Source organism: Lathamus discolor, chromosome 6, assembly GCF_037157495.1.
Source record: "Lathamus discolor isolate bLatDis1 chromosome 6, bLatDis1.hap1, whole genome shotgun sequence".
Classification (NCBI taxonomy): domain Eukaryota; kingdom Metazoa; phylum Chordata; class Aves; order Psittaciformes; family Psittacidae; genus Lathamus; species Lathamus discolor.
Genome location: NC_088889.1, coordinates 40,419,900 through 40,441,059, shown reverse-complemented (window position 1 = coordinate 40,441,059; position 21,160 = coordinate 40,419,900). Strand labels below are relative to the sequence as shown.

At 48.6% G+C, this 21,160-nt stretch overlaps 1 protein-coding gene and 1 long non-coding RNA gene across 4 annotated transcripts; one reads left to right on the top strand and one right to left on the bottom strand.

The window, feature by feature from the left end:
• Window positions 1-1,413: 1,413 nt before the first annotated feature.
• On the bottom strand, window positions 1,414-5,036 carry NFKBIA (NFKB inhibitor alpha). Its single transcript, XM_065686277.1, has 6 exons — window positions 4,720-5,036; window positions 4,274-4,382; window positions 3,554-3,764; window positions 2,974-3,062; window positions 2,596-2,856; window positions 1,414-2,142 (listed from the first exon to the last, which is right to left on the bottom strand). Exons 1-6 carry the CDS (start codon window positions 4,989-4,991, stop codon window positions 2,095-2,097), a joined length of 990 nt encoding a protein of 329 aa, XP_065542349.1. The 5' UTR covers window positions 4,992-5,036; the 3' UTR covers window positions 1,414-2,094.
• A 793-nt stretch (window positions 5,037-5,829) lies between these two features.
• LOC136017736 (uncharacterized) lies at window positions 5,830-20,799 on the top strand. 3 transcript variants are annotated; one of them, XR_010614064.1, is made up of 4 exons: window positions 5,830-6,022; window positions 6,238-6,296; window positions 15,704-15,794; window positions 20,195-20,799. It is a non-coding gene; the product is annotated as an uncharacterized LOC136017736 (long non-coding RNA). The 3 variants fall into 3 exon arrangements; XR_010614065.1 differs by lacking the exon at window positions 15,704-15,794; XR_010614063.1 differs by having other exon boundaries at window positions 5,830-6,296.
• The last annotated feature ends 361 nt before the right edge of the window (window positions 20,800-21,160 follow it).

Below are 21,160 nucleotides of genomic sequence, written 5' to 3'. Positions count from 1 at the left end.
CTAGGGATTCTTGGCAGCCAGTGGTAATCCCACCCCCCCACCCCCCTCCGTTCCCAATCCCAACTCAGTTTTAATGGCCACTTGGAGGGCAGGGTGCATTCCCAAGAAGAAGAAGAAGAGTTTGGCAGATTCTTACCCAGCCCCACACCTGGAAAACTTTTCAGGTTTGCAATGCAGGCATGGCCCTGTCTGCCCAGAGGAAGTTCCAGCGCATGCACCTGGGCTATGCTCATGCAATGAGAGTGGAAGGGAAATAAAAGTGACTCAGGATGACAATTTTATATAATCCTTTCCACAATGGCCTTTGGCTCCCATGCAAATTAGGAAGCACCCAGCCGGCTGTGGGGCTCTTCCTCATACCAGAGACCCTTCCTTAGAGCAGGTCATGTGTCAGGAACACCTTGGGAGAGCAGAGCAGAAAAGGGAATGGGTGTCCCTGTGTAATTTGGAACTTTGGCCTTCGCCAGTGGCCTGAGCTGGGCTGGGTGCCAGCAGCATACAAGTCCTCTGGCCAACACTCTTGGCAGAGCTTGGTCCTGCGTCAGCATCTCTGCCATGCCCCAGCCCCAGCCCCATCCAGGGGTTACAGCACAGACAGAATGGAGCATGGTCGCCCTTTATGGAACCCATCCTTCGCATAGTCACACAATGGGTTAAAATCTGTGGCTACAATTAGTCCTGTGCTGCCAACAGATAATCAGGTGCAGGTGAGGATGTGAGCAAAGTGATTCCATCAGCTAGAATGCTGGGGGGAAACAAGCAGGAGTAACTGAAGTGGGTTAAAACCACATCCTCTGCTGCTCTGCATTGGACAGGGAAGAGCTGTAACTTCTGCAGCAGGAAGGGTAGGGAGGCCCCATGCCTGAATTTCAGGGGTGGAAGGCAGCAGCACGTGTTCTCGGGCGTGTGCTCCCTCTTCCTGCGGAAATCCCCTTTGGAAAATCCGAAGGTGTCCAAGTTCAAACCAGAGCTGGGCCAGGTGATAAACAAGAGGGCAAGCAATGTTGCAAACTCCAGCCTCCACCTGCAAGTCCCAGCAGGAGCTGCTCAGTACTGGAGCTGGAACAAAAGGTGCCATTAAGGCGGGTAGATGCTGCCACAGCCAGCCTCAGAGCCCCTCTGTAGCAGCAGAGACCTGGTACTTGGGTGTCAGAGGGGGAACCCCAGCCCCACCACCTACCTGCTGATGCAGGCACAGGAAACACCACCCACATCTTCCAAAATTAGCTGCAGCAGAAGGGCTGGGAGCTACAAGCTCTTAGATGTCTTCCTGCCACTGAAACCACCTCAAACCCCTGAGCCTGTGACCCCATCGGTCTACAAGGTGTTGAATGTTTCTTAAGAAGCAAAGCAGCTGGATTCCCTGGTATCTCAGGACAATGAGGTGGGCAATGAACCATTTCACAAACCAGATACAGTAATCTTTTTTTAATAAATACATATCTCACAGGTACCAAAATAATTATAAACAAAAATGTACACTATTTACACAATATACAGTTGCTAAAAAGTGTAGCTATTACAACACACATGGTGTGAAACATACTGTTTCCAATGCCCACAGTTAACATTATTGCTACTTTTCCTAACAGCCGGGAGGTCGCCAGTCCCCTGGCTTGACTCCTCTGGCTGGGACACCACACTGGGAGCAGTCGAGGTTGGTCAGTAAGGCCAGACAGTGCCACCAGCCCAACACAACACAGGTTCTGAGAAGATGGGGTGCTGGTACATGCCTGCCTTGTCATGAGAGGATACTCATTCCTTGTGGTACTTGATGCCACAAGAGAGCTTGCTGATAACAGGTTAGATGTGCAGTTGGCTGCCATCACAGGGTTGAGAACACTGGCTGTGTGGCTCTTTATCAAATGGTGTGCATAATCACAGATCCCTACTGGTGCTACACATTCCACTCCTGTATTTAAACACAGGCCAGAACCTAGAACCATCCTGTCACAAGTATGTGCTCCTTGCTGGGCAGTGTAGAGTCCCCCTCCTGGTTCTTCCTTCTGCATTGTGACTTTCTTTTTAAACGAAAAGTCAGTTCTTTTTCTATACATATGTGCACAGTCACTTCTTTTCACAGAAGGCTCTGCCTTAAAATGTCAGCTGACGTCCTCCAATAAGGCAGTCATCATACATAAGCTGCAAGAAAAAAAGAAAAGGCTGTTAATGCAAAACTCTGACTGGGAGTATCGTATCCACTCTGGGCTAACTGCCAAATTCTGCATGCCCTGACTTCAGCAGTGTGGAAAATTTCTACACTGAAATAGTTACATTTGCCATTTAACAGCACTAAGAACGTTAGAAAAACAAATGCTAGGGAGGAGAAAACCATTCACTAGCTTGAATTTTATTTCACAGGTTCTGTACGTATTAGCAAACAGAATGGTGTTGCATGAAGCAACATTCCCTCAGGTTATTTTTTACCTTTTATTCTTTTTCTGTTTATGTGCTTGATGGTTGATAGTACAGTCTTACGTTATGGGCAACTTACACCCATCTGTTACATAGATAAGAGATCACTGGAGCACCACGAGAAAATCTACAAAGGGCAGGATTCCCCCTTCTCCTGAAAAGGCGCAAATAGCTACTTACTTCATCCTCTGTTGATTCGGGCTCCGATTCACTGCTCTCCTCATCCTCACTTTCTGGCAACATCTGCAGGTTGGCCATGGTCAGCTGCTTTAGCTGTTCCTGTATGCTGGAATTCTCTCTTCCCCACGTGAGCTGATACGGGGAGTATCCCTGGTAGGTCACTTTGTTCACGTCTGCCCCATGTTTCACCAGAAGCGACACCAGGTCTGAATTCTGCAGGTCAACAGCCAAATGTAGTGCAGTTCTCCCATTGCATGGCTCCTGCGTGAAAATAACACAAGGTTTGGCATGTTAGGAAAACCAGAGCCTGTGACAGACCTGTTGATTCTAGCAACTACACAGCCCAGCTCAGTTAAATTCACTGTATACATTACATACCTGAGCATTTACATCTGCTCCCAAGGACAGCAAGTATTCAACAACAGCAAGGTATCCCTGAATAGATGCCAAATGGAGACATGTATGTCCTGCAAAACACAAATTAAGGGAAAATTTGAGTAAGTTTAACCTCATGTCCTAGCATTCAGTTAAAATCAAGATAACAGGATGGGATGATGTCTAAGTTTGCAATTCATCCATGGCAAAAGGGTGTTTTCCATAAGAGCCTTCCAGCTTTCAGTAAGTATGAATAACAGGGTTGGATTTTGGAAGGATTTCTTAGAGGCTTCATTCCAGTGTTTGAGTGCAACTTACTGCAACCCAAGAAAAAAGGAGCACTGCAGAACTACTTGCTAAAAATGCAAAATTCAAAGCCATCAGAGCCGATAATCAACAGTGAGGAGGCCTCTAAGTGACATTTTGAAGAAGTCAAGACACTGCTGTGTGCTTTGGGCTTCTCAACTCTCAATCATGAGTAATGATCCTCCTCCACCTCTCCAGAGGTCTTTGGGCTCTATAGAACACCAGCCCTAACCTCAGCACAGCACCCTGACATAGATGTATAGCAGCGTGCCCGTACCATTGTAGTTGGTCGCCTGCAAGACAGCGAGGAGGTGGTGTGGCTGGCAGTACTGAGTGAGGACACTGACACTCCTGAGGGAGCCCTGCTGGCAAGCGATGTGCAGGGGGGTGTTTCCTCGGAAGTCCCTGATTTCCAGTTTGCATCCAGCCTTCAGAAGGTGCTCAGCAATTTCAGGCTGGTCGGTGATCACTGCCAGGTGAAGAGGAGTCTGCAGGCAAAAGAGAAAAAGCAGACCTGTAAGCTATGCCACAAACCTGGCAGCAACATCTGAACAGACCCCTCAACCGCTTGGTGGTTTGTGTCCGCAGTTAAAATCACACCCCATGAACTCAGCTCTTTATGCTTCCCAACACATTGTAGAGTTGACCCTTAGTCTGGAAATGATGAACTTAGGGCTCTCCGGATACCCAACAGTCCATCTATATGAAAGGTATCATTAACATCCCAGTAAAGAGGGATGCAACCCATTGCATCACATTTGAAAAATGCGGGTGCTAAGTGCCACTCTCGGGGTAGAGGAAGTGTTGTAGTAACGCTGGCTGGAGCCAGCTGGGGACTTGCCTGAATGCAGCCTTTGATTCAAGCAGGCTATGATTTAATCGATTCCATTGATTAAAAAAGAAAAGAGAAGTTGGGGGTGGGGGGGATAGTTCCCCAGAGAGCCTTTGTGGGGTGGCAGGGGATGATCTGTATCCGGGGCTGCGGAGGTGCAAGTACCTGGCTGAGGTTGTTCTGGAAGTTCAGGAAAGCACGGTCCCCGGCCGTCTGCCGGATCACCTCCAGGCTCAGGGCTTTTTCCTCGTGAATAATCGCCAAGTGGAGAAAACTGCAGGGGAGGAAATAATAAAACCTCAACATCCCACGTCAAAGCCCTCAAACCCCACGTTAAACCCCCCAGCGCCGAGGCGGGCCGGGCGCAGGGTCATGCTCGTGTGTCGCAAGCAGGGGCTTTCGGCGGCCGGGGCTTTCCGCGCCGCGGAGCCGCCTCTCACTGGCGCCCCTCCAGGGACTTTCCGGCCTCCTCCTCCTCCTCCCTTCCCTTCCCTCCCCACCGCCGCCCGGCCGGCGCCTCCCCGCCAGCAGCACATCCTGTCCCGTTCCCACCGTGCCATGTCCCCGCCACGTCCGTGCTCATCGACACCCCTTCCCCGACCCCCGCTTACGTGTCCCCATCCTCCGTCAGCTGCTGCGCCCAGGCGGGCGGTTCGCGGGGCTGCAAGCGTATGTCCTCCAGCTCCTTCACCAGCTGCCCGTAATCCTCCTCCCTCATGGAGCCCAAGCCGCTGTCATGGCGATCGTCGAGCGGGAGCCCGCCCTGACGGTCTTTCTTTGGCTGCTCGTAGCCCTCCATAGCCGGCGGCTCGGCGAGACGGCTGGCACTGATCATGGCGGCGGCTTGCTGCGAGTGAGCGCCGGCGGCGGCGGCGCTTCGCATATACACGGCGGACAGGGGATTTCTGCGGGGGAGGAGCCGCCGAGGACGGGAATTTCCAGCCACTCAAAGCCTGACCGACGGGTCTGGTCCTGCTTGGTGCCGCTGGCAGGGAGGGCGGATCGACTCGGGCCAGCCCCTCCCGAGCCGACCCCTTCCCCCACTCCGCCGCTGCGGGAGGGGACTTGGCGTTTATCCACGTCTGGGGGAAGTACTCGCCTCCCCGGCGTCCCCGTCGGTACTTCCCTGCTGCGTCCCGGCCAGCTGCCCCTTGCCGGCTTTCCCGGGGGGGCTTTCCCTGCCCTGCACGGTCGTGGGGCTACCGGTGCCCCCTCCTCACCGGGGCTGCGGGTGTGCGCACTGCTGCGGGGCCCCTTGCTTGCTGCGGGGGTCCTTGCTCCCTGGGCACCACCATGCCGGGCACTGCTGGCACCCTGCATCCCCCCCGACTTCCCATCAGTTAGCGTTTGCTAAGAGGGGCTGTGGGATGTCTCAGGCCAGAAGGTCAGTGTGCGAGCATACAAAGCGGTGGAGATCGCATTCGTAGAAAGCTCCACCACCCATGAGGTGCGGTGTAGTGCAACAGCTTTCCTCCACGGCCCTCATCTGCACAAGGGCAGATCCCTGACCCTGGGAAGATCGTTCTGAGGGCTGGTGAGAGGGACTCCCTTAGGAGTTTGAGGAGCAAGAGCAGGCTTTGTAGCAAGGTCATGCAAGAAGTTCAGGGAACCAAAACTACCCAGGTCAATGCCGAGGGTGCAACTGCATGAGCATGTTGCAAGTCTGCTCTGCTGTTGCTTGGGGGTGCATGGCTTTTTGGAGAGATTCAGGTAATACTGCACATTGCTGGTGTTACGCTGTCACAAGACCTGCAAGTATGCAGGCGTTGCCTCAGTGTTCAGAGGATTTCTCGTCTCTGCTACGGAAGTGTTCACTCTATTTCAGTACAGTGGGATCTGGAATGAACAGGAGAATTCTGAGCCACTCCTGTACATCCAGGTCTGGCACAGGACTAAACAGGCCTCTTTCAACAGGTATATTTCTATAACAGGTGTTTTTAAGAAAAAAAAATACATCTTCTGCCATTATTCTTACTTTCTCTGGCCATTGTTAATGATTCGTTGCTGTTGTGCCATCTGTGGGTAATGAAAACTGGATAACTGCAGGCTCCCACATGGATAAAAGGCATTGTCTGTGGAGCTGAAAGCACTGTATTTTTCCCTGGTGAATTTCTGCTTCTACTTCTCAGATGCGGGGGATTCCCATGAAGAATTTTTCTTCTCTTGCAACCATTGCTGGCTTAGCTGAGTAAGTGTCTGTGTTGTTTTCTTGTTGTCATTTTCCCATGGGATGGCATCCCTTTGAACACAATCTTATGAGAAAATCCAAAGATGAAAGGGGGAGCCAGAGGAGACGGCGAACGCCTGACTTTCTGTGAGCAGATGTTCCTGATTTTCAGCCCAGCTGTGCCATTCCTGAACTTTTTTTTGCCGTTAGTCACTTGGCCTGGGACAACCCAATGGTGCTTTTGGGCAGGTTTAGAAAAAAAGCCGTGCAACTCTTTCTTTAATAGGTTAAGGGTTATGAAAGTTTTGTGAGCTTCTTGCAACAATTTCCCCTTTGTAATGTAAATTGGCAGGGGAAATTTAATTAACAAATGAATCTCCTCCTACCTACGTCCCTGCAAAAAAGGGAGGATGGGAGCTGGAAAGCAAGCTCCTGCTCTGACTAGCAGGGGAATCAAGCCCAACCATGCTGCCTCTAGTTGGGGTTTTGCTAGAACCACACAGAAATTAAACTTTAAAACTTCCTGTCCTCGCTGTGATGGTTGGAAACCGAATTGAGCAAAGTGAGTTCTTTGCCTCTTCTATAAGTGACCTCCAGTTGCTCTCACAGGCAAGGACAGGGCTATTTTTAGCAAGCATTTGCCAGCAGAAACCTCTTTTTGGAGGCACGCGAAGTGCTTTCGTTTTGCGTGCTTTTTAACTCGGTGGTACTGCAGCCACCCATAGGTGATGGAAAGGAGATGGAAAATGTTTTCTGGATGGAAAGTTACGCCAAGGCCAGCCCACTTCCTGCCCCACGGAGATGCTGCCACCCCACAGCTGCTCTTCAGCCTGGTCCCATGCATCAAGTGGGTGCCCAGACATGGGCCAGCAGCTCTGGGTATCAGGCACCCAAAAGCACGGATAGGGAAGGGTTTCAGCCCTACACCCTGATCTACATGTAAAGTATCAGCCAGCATGGATGCAGTGGTGGATGGAACCTTTGTTAACATTAAAACAAAGCTGCTGTCTTATCTGTAACTCCTCACAGCTAATGAGTTTGTTGTAAAATGTTTGCCTAAAAGGATGCATATTGGTGTAATTGGAAATTGGTATAAAGCAAAGGTTTTGCAGCAGCAATAAGGTTATTGAGGCTGCTTTTGTGCTACTGAGGTACTGTCCTTTTTTTCTTTTTTTCTTTTTTTTTTTTTTAAACTAACACATTCTAGCAGTTCTTCTGTACAATTTTCTATATGGTCCACAAGAGAAAAAGAATAGGAAAAACCAAGCTCAACTTTTGGATAGGTGGGTTTTGGCTGTAGAGTGGGGCCTGTCACAACTCTTGATTTCCTACATAGCCTCTCACCCACCTGTTGCAGTTCTGGGAGGCTTAGGTATGGCTCAGGGGATGGAGGATAGGGGGGACAGGGGTTAGCCCTGCCGAAACAGGATCACAGCTTTATGAACGCTGTGCTCATCTATGCCAAACTTCACCCTCATTTTCTTCTGTGTATTCTGGTTTAATGCCCCTGCTATGTCTCAGTAATTTCACAAGAGTGTTTTTTATGCTTGTCAGCTTGAGAGAAGATTAAAGTTCTCTGCACTTTTTAATTGGGGATTATGTTAGCAGTCTCTACTACCTGGTCCAGCAGGCTGTTCAAGACCAAGGGACTACCTAGTCACTATAACAGTGTAAAAGGCTGTAACCACAAGAGGTAGTTTTGCAGCTGATACCTAAGGGATAGATTCTGCAAAAGCCTTCTCCACTCTGGGTGCCCTGGGCACTCAATTGTCAGGGCTGTGGGGCTGTAGCAGGAGATGTTTGTTCTTGTTCTACCTGCAGAAAGCAGCTGGCCAGGTGCTGAGAAGCTGCCTTGCGTGCCTGAATGCTGAAAAGGGGCAGTAGGGTTTTAATCAGTCTTTAAAGTACATGAAGGATTCTTGTGCTGCTTCCTCCAGCAAACACATTAAACTGTAATTTTCTGATTGCCACATTAATCATGAGTGCCGTCTAGTGCTGTCGCTGTGGTGCTGTTGATTTTTGATTTACCAGAGTTGGTCCCTCAACTTCATCTTTTTGTGACTGCTACTGCAGATACCTATTAACTGTTTCCTCTCATTTAATCTTGAGGACTATGCATGGCTCACAGCAAATGTACCAGGAAAGACAGTTCACAGCATCCAGCAGGATCTTGGCCCAGTCTGTTAAAACCGAAAGCAAACCTGCTGTCTGCATGTGTATGTACATATGCAGATACCCCTTTGGAATAGTACTCCAGTTCGTTGCTCCAAGTCTACGTACTTTGCTAGTGTGTTGGGAGCCAGGGAACACTTAACACTGTCATTCTGGTAACATCTTGCAATCAAAATCCACATATCTCAGGCTCCCATTTGCAGCTGCTGTAGAGATAAGAAGCAGGCAGCTCTGAACAACTAGTCCAGTGGTAAACAAGGAAAATGTGTTTCCCTCCTGCTCTCTAATAATAGCATGACTGTTACTAATTTGAAAGCTTTGAAAAAAATGACCAAATGAGAAGTATCCTTACCTCCTCAGACTTTTTCATTGGAGACTATTATGGGATAGTCAGACCCTCCAAACAGCAGTGTGGTAGATGGAGTAGGAAGCATTTCTCCACCTTATTTGAGCTAATATAATATCCAAGCAAACAGCGTGAGGAGTAATTTTGGCATGTAAAACCAAGGTCCAAATTAGGTCATTTAAGATCCTACCCATGTCCCACAGATACAGAAATGGAATCTAATGGGCCTACATTTCTAGCTGGCTACATTAGTCTCTGTTTTTACTTTTAGACTGCAGCTTATTTTTGGCATCTCTTAAACTGGTGTATTGTGTCCCTGGAAGATCTACATTTCTCTGCTTGAAGGGTGGGCTGTTTATATATCCTTGCATTTCTGGGGATCCTTAGGGATGAGATGTACTATACCAGTTTAAACTGCTTTTATTATTATGCCTTAAGTGTAAATACAGGTCAAGTAATTCGAAATCCGTTCCCACTTGGAAGGTTTTCTCTGGTGTCATTCCCATTCTCATGTGGAAGTTTTGTTAAAGCATGCTACTTGCAAAGCTTTAAGCCGATGCTCACTGCCTGATGCAGCAAAGCTTGCTGCCACATGTGTTTCATGTAAGAAAGAAGAGACTTGGGCTGGGGGCAAAAAGAAGCGAAGGCACTTTTCCTAAGCTTGTACAACTTTCCCTTCAGCAATATGAGTAACACTGGTCCCCATCAGTACAGCCCCCTCTGTGGCTGCAGGCAGAATGGAAGCACCTGATGTGGGAAACGAACTGGGAACATGCTAGTAATTAACAAAGGGACTTTCCCACTGCGGGCAGCCGTGACATTTGGGAATGTTATAGCCTCCAGTTCTTCCGAGGAAGTAGGAATCTTGCAAAGGTGGAGAGAGTGGCATGGTGGGACAGTGCAGAAAACTGACCGGGTGAGACTGAGGGACGGAGAGCTCTGTCTGGCAGAGGGTGAGCGTGGGCAGCCAGCGGAGCCATGCCAAAGAGGGGGAGCTTCTTTCCACTTGGATTATGTATCCAGAAGGTCAGAACTGGATCTGGATGCAATTTTCCTGTGATGCTAGGTGATATTTTGAGCAAATGAAAGACCTGAACTGAGTTATGCTGGGCTGCATACAGGTAGAGCGAGCCATCTGTCTCAGCAGTTTGCTCCAAGCCCCCTTGTGCTCCTGTGCAACCCTTGTGCCTAAAGCTGGTGGGCGCAAATCATCCTGGATAAACATAAAGAAGCCAGTATGCTGCTTCTGTGAGCAACAGAGCCTGCTGCAGCAGACAGGCACATGGCAAGCCTTAATTAGAAGCTGAACTGCGTGTGGGCCCAGGGATTTCCCTGGGGACGGATGTGGCAAATGCAGGGGCTAATGCACTGAGTGCTATAGCTGTGTGTCTGCGCTAGCAGGGGAGCTGCCAGAGGAGGAAGCAGGAAATACTAGACAATACTGAGTGCATAACTCTGAGAGAAAAAAAAAGCCAACAAACAACAGAAGATGAACTTTGGGCTGGGTGCTTCCTGAAAAAGCCCTGGGGCTGCCAGCCAAGGGACTGTCCTGTGCACACCCCCTTTGGAGGAGGGCAGGCTCTCTGCTCCATCTCCTAGTGAAAGTCCTTTGGAACCCTGAAGCCCAGCAGACCACATGGCTCTAGAGGGGGTAACCCCAATCTGCCACCCTCAAATTGCCTGAGGCTGGTAGCAGGTGTCAGCAGCAGCTGCTGCTGAGGTAGTGCTAAGGGGCACTTCAAGTATGTCAGTGCAGAATGCCCATCTGGGTGCTCCTTGCTTGGGAAGTTCCTTGGGTTTTAACCTCATTTTTTTCTCAGGCAGTTGTGAGCTGTGCTCAGAGCTGGAGCATTGGCTGTGCCAGCACATAGTGTGCACAGCCTTGCCAAGGACTGGATGTGCTTCTGGTGCCATGTTATGCTGCTCCAGCCCATCCTTCTCCTACCTATGCAAATGGCTGTTGCCGAGAGTGGGGCTGCAGCACCTGGGGTAGCTCAGTTATTCTCTCCAGGAGAGCAAGCTGGAAGAAGAGCACCAAAGGACAGCATTTATAGGGGTGCTAGGTGAGCTCTGATTTACAGACTGAGAGAGTCAGGCTCAGGGGGTTTAAATGCAGATTTTTCCAAACTTACAGAATCATAGAGTGCTTTGGGTTGGAAAGGAAGGTTATGGATCATCTAGTTCAAATCTTCCCGTCATGGGCAGGGACAGTAGATCAAGTTGCTAAAAGCCCCATCCAACCTTGAACATTTCCAGGCATGGGATATCCACAACTTCTCTAGGTAACCTGCTCCAGTGCCTAACCACCCTCACAGTGAAGAATTATTTCCTAATGTCTAATCTAAATCTACCCGCTTTTAGCTTAAAGCCATTTCCCCTTGTCCTACCACTACATTCCCTTGTAAAAAGTCCCTCTCCAGGTTTATTGTAGGCTCCCTTTAGGTCCTGGAAGGCTAAGCTCTCTCTGAGCATTCTTTTCTCTAGGCTGAACAACCCCAGCTCTCTCAGTCTGTTTCCACAGGAGAGATGCTTCAGCCCTCTGACCATCTTCATGGCCCTTCTCTGGATTTGCTCAAACAAGTCCACATCCTTCTTATGCTGGGCGCCCCAGAGCTGACCGCAGTACTCCAGGTGGGGTCTCATGAGAGCAGAGTAGAGGGTGAGTGGAGCAAAGGGGGAAGAGCGGAGTAGAGGGAGAGGTCCAAATATGCCATGCCCTGCACTTTCAGGTTCTCTAGATCAGGTTGTAATAAAATCTTGATTTCCTCATACAGCTTTTGCTCCATTATATTCCTGTTTGTTTTCATGCAGCCAACTGCTTACTCTGAGCATGACCTCTCCTGGGGCAAGTGATGGCTGGCGGTGGGGTCAGGGCCACCAGCCCTTGTGGGAGCCAGGGGATGAGCAGTGCCACACTGTGGGGCTGTTTCACCTCTGCCACCCAGGCTGGTGGTTGGAGGCTGGCCATTCCTGAACTGCATGTAAGAAAGGGGAACTGGAAGCAGCAGTGTCTTTCAGAGGGTGCCAGTGGCAGTGATTCATTACTGGAGCCACACTGGAGAGGAGCGGAGCAGATGGAGATGGCATGCAGATTTTTCCAGCCTGGATGGAGTCTAAATTTATCTCTCTCCAAGGCTGCATCCGTTCCTGGGATGATTTCCCGTTTAGCATATGCCTTGTAGGGCTCTGATTTCTTCCAGTTTCGTGGGCGTTGTTTCCTAATTTACAGCTCTGGTGTTTCCCAGACAGAAATTACCTGTCCAGAATAAGCTCCTGCCTTTCTAGGACAGACAGTTTGTACACAGTTCTGTGAACTCCCTGTGCTGTGTGTGTGCCGTGGTGACGTCTGGAGGGCCTACACACACCATAGTCCCAAGGGCATACAGTGCTGGACTTCCTAGATGTCCAGGAATACTGGACAAATGGGGCAAAGGTAATTTTCAAGTTCTTCGCAGACTGACTCTCTGAGCAGGGAAAATATAACTTGCTTAGGAAAACCCTGACCCCTGGCAACACACACTTAGCACCACAGGTTTGGTTTTATGCTGGAGACAAAAAGATTTGTGGAGGCTCTGAAACCCATTTGTGGGAAAGCCAGCAAGGGAAGTGAGATGGGAGGGGGTGATTATCCCCTGAGCACTGCAGAGAAGCCGTGTTGGTCCTGCTTTAAAACAAGTGTTTCATGGTCATACTTTTTAATTCTTCTTCTGCCTTCATCCACAGACCCAGACCCTTTCACTGGCAGCATCCTCTGCCTGCCAGAGCAATGTCTCACCCTCTATGTGTATACAGGAACATCCTGTCATAGAATCATAGAATAGTTAGGGTTGGAAGAGACCTTAAGATCATCTAGTTCCAACCCCCTGCCATGAGCAGGGAGGCCTAACACTAACCTATGTCACTCAAGGCTCTGTCCAACCTGGCCTTGAACACCACCAGGGATGGAGCATTCACAGCTTCCCTGGGCAACCGATTCCAGTGCCTCACCACCCTTACAGTAAAGAGCTTCTTCCTTATATCTGATCTGAACTTCCCCTGTTTAAGCTTGAACCCATTACCCCCTGGTCTGTCACTACAGTCCCTAATGAAGAGTCCCTCCCCAGCATCCCTATAGGCCCCCTTCAGGTACTGGAAGGCTGCTATGGGGTCTCCACGCAGCCTTCTCTTCTCCAGGCTGAACAGCCCCAACTTCCTCAGCCTATCTTCATACAGGAGGTGCTCCAGTCCCCTGATCGTCCTCGTGGCCCTCCTCTGGACTTGTTCCAGCAGTTCCATGTCCTTTTTATGTTGAGGACACCAGAACTGCACACAATAGTCCAGGTGAGGTCTCACAAGAGCAGAGTAGAGGGGCAGGATCACCTCCTTCGACCTGCTGGTCACGCTCCTTTTGATGCAGCCCAGGAGACGGTTGGCTTTCTGGGCTGCGAGTGCACACTAAAGCCGGCTCATGTTCATTTTCTCATCGACCAGCACCCCCAAGTCCTTCTCCGCAGGGCTGCTCTGAATCTCTTCTCTGCCCAGTCTGTAGCTGTGCCTGGGATTGCTCCGACCCAGGTGTAGGACCTTGCACTTGTCATGGTTAAACTTCATGAGGTTGGCATCAGCCCACCTCACAAGCGTTCATCATGTTATATTCATATCTTCCTTCTAAGGGAGGGTCCTCACCCCCAACCACTGTCTGCTGTTGCTGTCACGGTAATGTCACTCAGTGCATCTCTCTGTGCCACTGGCACTTCCATGCTCTGACCTCTGCCTGGAGCGGCCTCCTGGCACCACTCAGCAAAGTTGCATGCCTGTGCAGTCCTGCACTTCTTTAGGACATCTGGGATGCTTGTGAGCAATTAGCTAGCGAGTAATGGACAGCAAAAGGTGTGCGTGAGATACCCTTTCCCAGCCTTCTCAGTGAGCAACATCAAGTCCCTGTCAGCTTGAGGTCACTCAGGTTGCATGACTATGGAGAATGCTGAGCCCTCCTGTGTGGGACGGAATGACTTTGCTCTCTGGGCTGGGGGTGCAGTCCCCCTGTTCCCCTTGGTTATGAACAACCCTCAGATCTCTGTGGCCCTTCCATGTGTCTGGCTTAGCTGATTTCAAATTACAACATATTGTGGAATGAAAATTAAGCCAGATCGCCCCATTTCAGGCAGAGCTTAACTGTGAGAGATAGTTACAGCCCTGTATCCCTTAATACCCTCCCTCAGCTGCTGCCTCATCTAGAAGTCTCTGGGGATCCTGGGGAGTAAAACAGTGTTCTAGGGAGACCTCGCACCTTGTGGAAGCTGTTGACCACAGGGAAGCAGGCATGGGTACACTCTTGCTGCTGGAGCAAGTCTGCTCATTTGGACTCTTCCAGACAGCTCCAGGTGGGAAAACTAATGTCAGCTCTGAGCTCTCTACATTGGCATGATGCTGCACAGGCAGAACCTTACCTGTGTCCCCCTGCACGTGGTGAGGGACGTCTCTGGGGAGATGCCCACAAGCCCTCCTGTGTAGGCAGGCACTACTATGGGGCTGGGGCTCAGCCTGAATCTGGGAGAGTGGTGCAGTGAGGCTGAGCCCCTCTGTGGAGGAGGGGGCAGGAGAGCAGCATAAGGGGTGTCTTTGCTCATGGAGGTGAGTGTGGGGTGTGCTTAGGAGGGTGGAGGAGGAAATATCTCAGCTTATGCAGGCTGTTGCACTGGTGCCTGCTCAGGTGGTGCCCACTCAAGCAGAGTTTGGAAAACCCCCACTTCAGCCCAGTTTAGCTCACTTTTTCTTAACCCTGTTGAGGTAAGCTGCTGTGAGACATCATCCTACATGTGATCAGGCATGCATGGGAGGAGGCAGGAACAGTTCCCAAATGGTTCCATTCCTAAGGACCATCCAGAGGGACCTGAATGCACTGAAGGAAGGGAGGTGGATTGGGCAGATAAAAGCCTGTTTTGGGGATACCAGCTACACCCCGGGTTCAGCCGCATCATCAAAGTGCGTCGTTCAATAAAAACAATTAGCTGAAGAAATATCACTGAACAGTAATAATTATCCAAATGTCCTAGTATTGACCATTTAGATGACTAAATCCACACAATCGTGTTAGCAAATGCTAATTCAAATCTAATAACCTTCTGGTTTATTTGATTATATATAAAGAATTCACCTGCAGCATTGTGACAGGATGGGGCTAGAGAGCAGCAGGGTGCTTGGGCACCTGCATGCCCTGTGGTCTCTGTGCATGTGTTGTCCCTGGGCTGCCAACAGCACACACAGTGTCCACAAGTCAGGCTGGGGAGCAGAAGGAGAGCAGTGAGATGATGTTTAAGGGCCCTTCAGCTGGGCCGGGAGCAGCTTTCATGGGCTTCAGATGGACTTGTGCCTGTGCAGAAATGTAGAGTGGCCTCCGAGGACAGGCTGTGTTCTCCTTTCTGCCTCCTTGCCTGGAGGGTCTCATGGGGGTCTGAATCTCCCATGTCCTAGCCACTGTGGTACCTAGGCTCTGGAGGCAAGCAGGTCTTCCATGAAGTGTTTCATGCTCTGGATGGGCTGTGATACATGGTCATTTTATTATGAATGGACATAGTTTTGTTGTATCTGGACATTGGCATCATGCTTGCTACTGCAGTACGTGGATGTCTAGAATAGTGGACATTATACATAAAGTGGGATTCAGGTTGGTGCTGGAATTGCCCTCAGTCTTCCTGCAAAGGTGCAGTGAGCTCCTCCATTCTCAGTGCCAACAGACCCTCTCTTCTTAGCTGTTGTCTGTGGGTGTTCAGAAAAGGCGAGTTCAGGAAACCTTGTTCTTTATCAGTATTTCAAGAAAGGAAACAGCAAAGCTACCAAGAGGGCAGCCTGCCCTGAGAACTGATGTCTGCTGTGGTATTTGCACATGTCTGTAGAAATCATCATGTTTTGCTCTCCTCGTGCTCTGCAGATGCAGGAAGGAGTGAGCGTCTGGCATAGGGACTGGTGACACACTTCCGCAACACGGGGTGCCAGGGATGGCGAAAACTGGTGCCTCTGAGGTCAGTGGCCGTCAGTCTGTGCTCACATCTCTTGTGTCAGCGCCCTATCCATTGAACCACATTGTTCCTTTCAGGTGGAAAACAGCGCAGGCATCAAGGTGATTTTCTCCCGCTGTCTGTTCTCACTGTGACATTGCAGGGTTTTCTAAATGGGGTTAATACACAGTGAATCCCCACAATGTGTTGCAGCAGGTCCAGCTTGATTCCACTTGCACTCGGCATCCACAGCAAGACCAGCAGCTGGGAACATTTGTCATCAGCTGAAAGAGCCTGGCCATGCTGTTGGTAGCACATGGGAGCAGCCCTTGTACTGGGGGTTCTCTGCCTGTCTGCTAGTATTAACATTCATTTGCTCTCTGAGCCAGGCTGGCTTTATTTGGTTTTTAGGTCATTCTGTGTAACATAATCATATTGGAGTAAAATTCTTCTACCTAATCAAATGAAACTTCATGTAGTTAGTTTGTCATTAGCATTTACTAATGAATGTGATTGTGAGGATTTAGTTTCTCACATGGTTAATAGGAAGGCATTTAGATAATTACAGCTGTCTAGTGTCTTTCCACTGCTAATCGCTTTTACTGCCTGGTTCATTTCCAGAGCAGCAAGTGAAACTCTGGCACACAGTCGTGCAGGAAACTGTCCCTGTGGTTACGCATTGCTGTATTCCTGATACGATGCTTTGTAGGTGTGAAGTCAGTTCCTAGTTCCAACCTAAGTTCATACGAACTTCAGAAAATCACAGCCTTGCTGTGATCCAGCTTTCCCACTAGGCTACACCATGCCAAGACATGTAGTCCAGCACTGTCTCTCTGACACTGGCCAACTGAAGACATCTAGGGAAGAAAAACATATAAGCAGATAAATATGTAATGTTCCTGCTTGTGGACTGCACATCTGGCTTTTGGAGCTTTAGAAGCTTCCTGTGCACCTGTGTTTAGCATCTACCCATGGATTTAGCTGCAGTGAACTTCTCTAATCCCTTGGTGGGCTTCTCCAGATCTTTGATCTCCACAATATCCTGCAACAATGAGATTTAATTATGCATGTGCTGAAAACAAAACTCTACCAAAACTTCCTACTGTTTGTTTTAAAACTACTAGATGGTATTTTAAAAAAAACCTACTAGATGGTATTTTAGTTTAGAATAAGGAATACTTCTGTTATGTGAAACAGGGAGTGAGATTCGTTCTTCTCCTTTTTAGGCCACCTGTGACTGAGCTGTCACCACCCTCTGCTGTCTTGTTTCCAAGCTTCACCTAGTCCTGCTAACCTGGTTAGTTTTTTCTTATATAGGAGCCTTTCCATACCTGGTCACTTTTTACTGAACCTATTTTTTTCTGGCTCTTTGATACAGAGCTCAAACTGTATTTAAGAAGGATTTACCTTAAGAAGGAAGGTGAAATAATGTTTTCTGCTTTTTTCTCTTTTTATTCCTATTCATTCCTATTAATTTTGACCACCATGGAGCCCTGATCTCAAGTATTCACCATGGTTCAGAGATTTTTTTTCCTAGTAAATGCAGTTAATTTAATGACTGACATGTATAAATAGAGTTTTCCTCTCAGATGATATACAGTGCATTTGTTGATGTGAAATTTAATGCAAAATCTGACTTCTTACTGCTCTGCTACATCACAGTATGAAATATTTCTGCACTTCTCAGCTGTAGTTTAATCTTTTCTGAATCATTTCATATCAGCTGCAGCCTTTGCTACTACGCTGTTCATTCCCTTTACTACGTCATTTATGGATATGGTAAAGAACTGGACATAGTTTTCTTTAAAGACAAAATCTGGGGGAGGAAACCTGTATTCTAAAAGCTAAGTGCAGTATGTTACAATGATGATGGTAATGATAATTCTAATAGTGTCATTGTTCTGCCCTTTGGTAGTTGTCTTCTTAGTAACAATTCAGTAGTTTTGCAGAACAGTGCTGTCTTTTTAGGAGCTAAATGGGTCAAGGGTTTCCGGCCAGCAGGGTTGATTTCCGTACTGGTAAGCTAAAGAGAACCAGGAGGAAGCTGTAACAGTTACATCAAAGTTAAGAGCTGTGCCCACTGAGTCTGAGAGCGAGGAGCACCCATGCACCTTCAGAAACTTTAGCATCCCTCCCAGCTGCTCATCGGTTTATTAGCAATTTTAACCTTTTCTTCTTTGTCGTCGTCTTCTCTTTCTTCTCCTCCTTCTCCTTCCCCTTCTTTCCTCCTCCTCCTTCTCCGTCTGTTTTATCGTGACTGCCCCCTCGTCCATTCCTGTTTGCGCTCGGCGCGGCACCCCCTCTGCCGCTCCCTCGCGGTGGGGTGCGGACGCTCCGCGGGGCTGCCCGGCCCCTCCCGCTCGCCTGTTTCCGCCGCCCGCCCGCTCTCCTGCCCTGCGTGCCGCGTGGGGAAGGGCGGAGGTGGAGCGGTGTTTCCCTCTAGTGGTGCACGGAGACATGCTGCCGTCTCCACGGCTTTACAGCACAAATGTAGCAGGTTTGAAGGAAACCTTCGTCAGGCTCCCAAGGTATGGCTTGTACACATGAAATCAGTGTTTGTCGTTGCATCCTGGTTCAATAGCAGCCCTGTTCATGGCAGCCCCAGTCCACCGGCATTTGGCACAGCACTTGTTTCCAGAAATCCATATTTGGATAAGTTAAGATGCTGAAGTATCAAGGTTGTTCCCAGTCACCTGATGCGTATTTGGGGAAGTTCATGTCAGGGTGTGTGACTCTTCTGCTGATTTGTTGTTACTCAATGTTACAAGCAACAGGCAGAAACTTGAAGAGTTCCTGTTTTAGGAGAAACAGCAGACTCGGTGAAAATGAGCATACTGTACTGTGTATCTCCAGGGAGAACAGCATTACACATATCAGACTGTGGCCTTGAAGGGACAAAATACCTTGTATAGACAAGAAACTCTTCACAAATAACAACCGGAGATGTTCTCTAGCCACAATAAAAACCACCCAGTAAACTCCTTCTCTGCAGCTACTGGCAGTGCCTTTGAACTTTCTAGAGATGTTCTAGGCCAGGGGATTTTCACACCCTTTGAAATAATCCCATGTCTCAAGGCACTTGGAAGTGGGTAGCTAGATGCTCCAGCTCCTCTTAGATCTGATGTAAATGCCATCAATGCATGCATTGCAAGTGTCAAGGTCTCAGTGCAGAGTGGAGCATGCTGGCTTGAGCCCAAGAGTGGGGGAGTCCTGACTGCAGGGTGTCCTGCCTCAGGATAAGGTGCCCGTGCCCTTTGGAGTTACTCTGGGCAAGCATCATTATGTGCCTGCTTCTCGCTGCCTGTTGACTGCAAGTGCTAGGAAAGCCTGGTGCAGGCGTTTGTAACCTGTCCTGTGCATCATTAGCCAAATCAAAGACTTGGGAGGAGCAAGGTGCAGGACTTGCAGACCCTAGCCTCTGGGTCTGTTTGCATTCCATTGCCTTGTGCGATTGTATCACTGCTTCAGAGGAAACCTCTTCCCTGCCTCAGTAAGCCTGGATGGTGTCTCCTGAGACAAGCAAGACTGTGGGCAGAGTTTGAGGCAATGCCACTATTGCTGATCCACATTTGATCATCTTCGGACCCTCATGCTGGCATTTTCACTTGAATTCTCCATTATTGCCCTTGTCCTCCCTTCCTCTATGTACATTTCTGCTAACCTGCCATCTCCCTCTCTTGGCACCTTTGTCTGCAGCTGCTAGCAGCCATTGAGTGGCTGCACTCTCCTCACCAGTATCTTGGTGCAGCTCCAGCTCCTTAGCCCACGAGCTGCACTGGCTGCTGAATTGCAAACCCTCTTTCTGATTTTCATATGTATATGCCATCATGAGAACGACATTTTGCAAGGATTGTTGAAACCTCTCCTGGTAAAACTACGCAAGCATTGAGCGTCCTCCTTCATATCTGCTTTTCTTCTTCCCCTTCAGAAAGACCTCAGACTTGGGGGAGTATATGGCATACTTCATTGAGTTGGGCAGATAATATGAAAAAAGGAAATATCATTTTGCTCCTTGACATCTGGTAGGGGAGCAGTGATTGTCCTGATTATTGCTCTTAAAAATAAAAAACTATTATGGGTACTTTAAATTGTTGTTAGTGTGCTGAAGGAGTAATGTTAATAGTTAAATAATATTGATTAATTTGTGTTCATTAATATTATATATAGTAAATATTATTGTTATTATATTAAGCCTTGTAGGAGCAGCTTTAAAGGTTCTTAATTAGCAATTACTAAGGCAAAGCACCAGTATGAGGAGTGGCAGAGCGATGAATGGCAGATGATGCAGCTCCAGGAGGGATGTGATCACAGGACTCGGGCAGAACTCAGACGCTTTGGTTCAAAGCTGTGCTATGGGTCTCCCATGGCTCACCTCTGACACGGTGCTGCTTCCTGTAGACTCTTCAACATTTCTTCTGTTGCAGAAACAAAGAGCAACTGGGACAACATTTATGCAGAAGAGGCTGTGCCAGCTCCACCCCCTGCTCACGGCTACCCCATGGCTACTTCATGGGAAAGACAAGCTCTCGCTGGAGCATGGCCTGAAGCCCTGGGCACCCCTGTCCTCAGGGGAGCACTCCCTTTCCTCATCGTCTTTCACAGTCTCCTGAGGATGCTGAATATTTACAAGAGGTCAAAAGTGAATGGATGGAAATCCAGTCTATTAAATCTATCAAATATAAAGACACCACTCAGGAATTGCCTGAGCCAAAAATTACTGGCTGTTGAGAAGATACTTGGAGGAAATTCCACTTTGTCCTTTCCTGTTGCTGTACTTTTTCCCCAAGCACCTGCTTTTGGCCACTGTAGGAGACAAAGTGCTAGGCTAGATGGGCTTTTGGCAATATATCTATAAAACATAAAAATATATTTATATTTATAAAGCTACACAGGCTTTTTTGTGCTACCTTCTTGGCAGTGTGTCGCAAAATCCCAAGTTTTTTTGTAAATGTCTTTGGCAGTAATTCTGATTGATTGTACCAGAAAGCTAAAGATTAACCAGATAATAAAGTAATGGAAATGAGAATAACAGCATTAAGTTTGCAAAGTTAAGCACTTAGAGGGAAGAAAATGTCAAAATAAGGGAGCTTGTAACATGTTAGGATTGTAACATGTTAGAAACTGGATGTGTTGGGGGAGGGGGGCATCATTCCATTCCAACACACCCAGTCAGTTGCCAGCACCTATAATAAATGCTTGGAGCAATGCAGAGATATTCCAGCCACTGCAGCCAATGAGCCGGCTGCATTTGGAGCTCGGCTCAGATGGCTCTCTACAAACACCTGTAGCATGGGGAGCAAACAAGAGGAACTGGAGATGTGTGCACATCTACGGGGGTATGATATAATAGGTGTCACAGAAACATGGTGGGATGGCTCCTGTGACTGGAG

Excerpts from the sequence above, each read along its gene's own strand:
- NFKBIA (XM_065686277.1), bottom strand. The coding sequence starts at position 4,991 with ATGCGAAGCGCCGCCGCCGCCGGCGCTCACTCGCAGCAAGCCGCCGCC. Across the intron at positions 4,383-4,719 it reads CTGACGGAGGATGGGGACAC|TTTTCTCCACTTGGCGATTA; the intron begins GTAAGCGGGGGT and ends CCTCCCCTGCAG. Across the intron at positions 2,857-2,973 it reads GAGCAGATGTAAATGCTCAG|GAGCCATGCAATGGGAGAAC; the intron begins GTATGTAATGTA and ends ATTTTCACGCAG.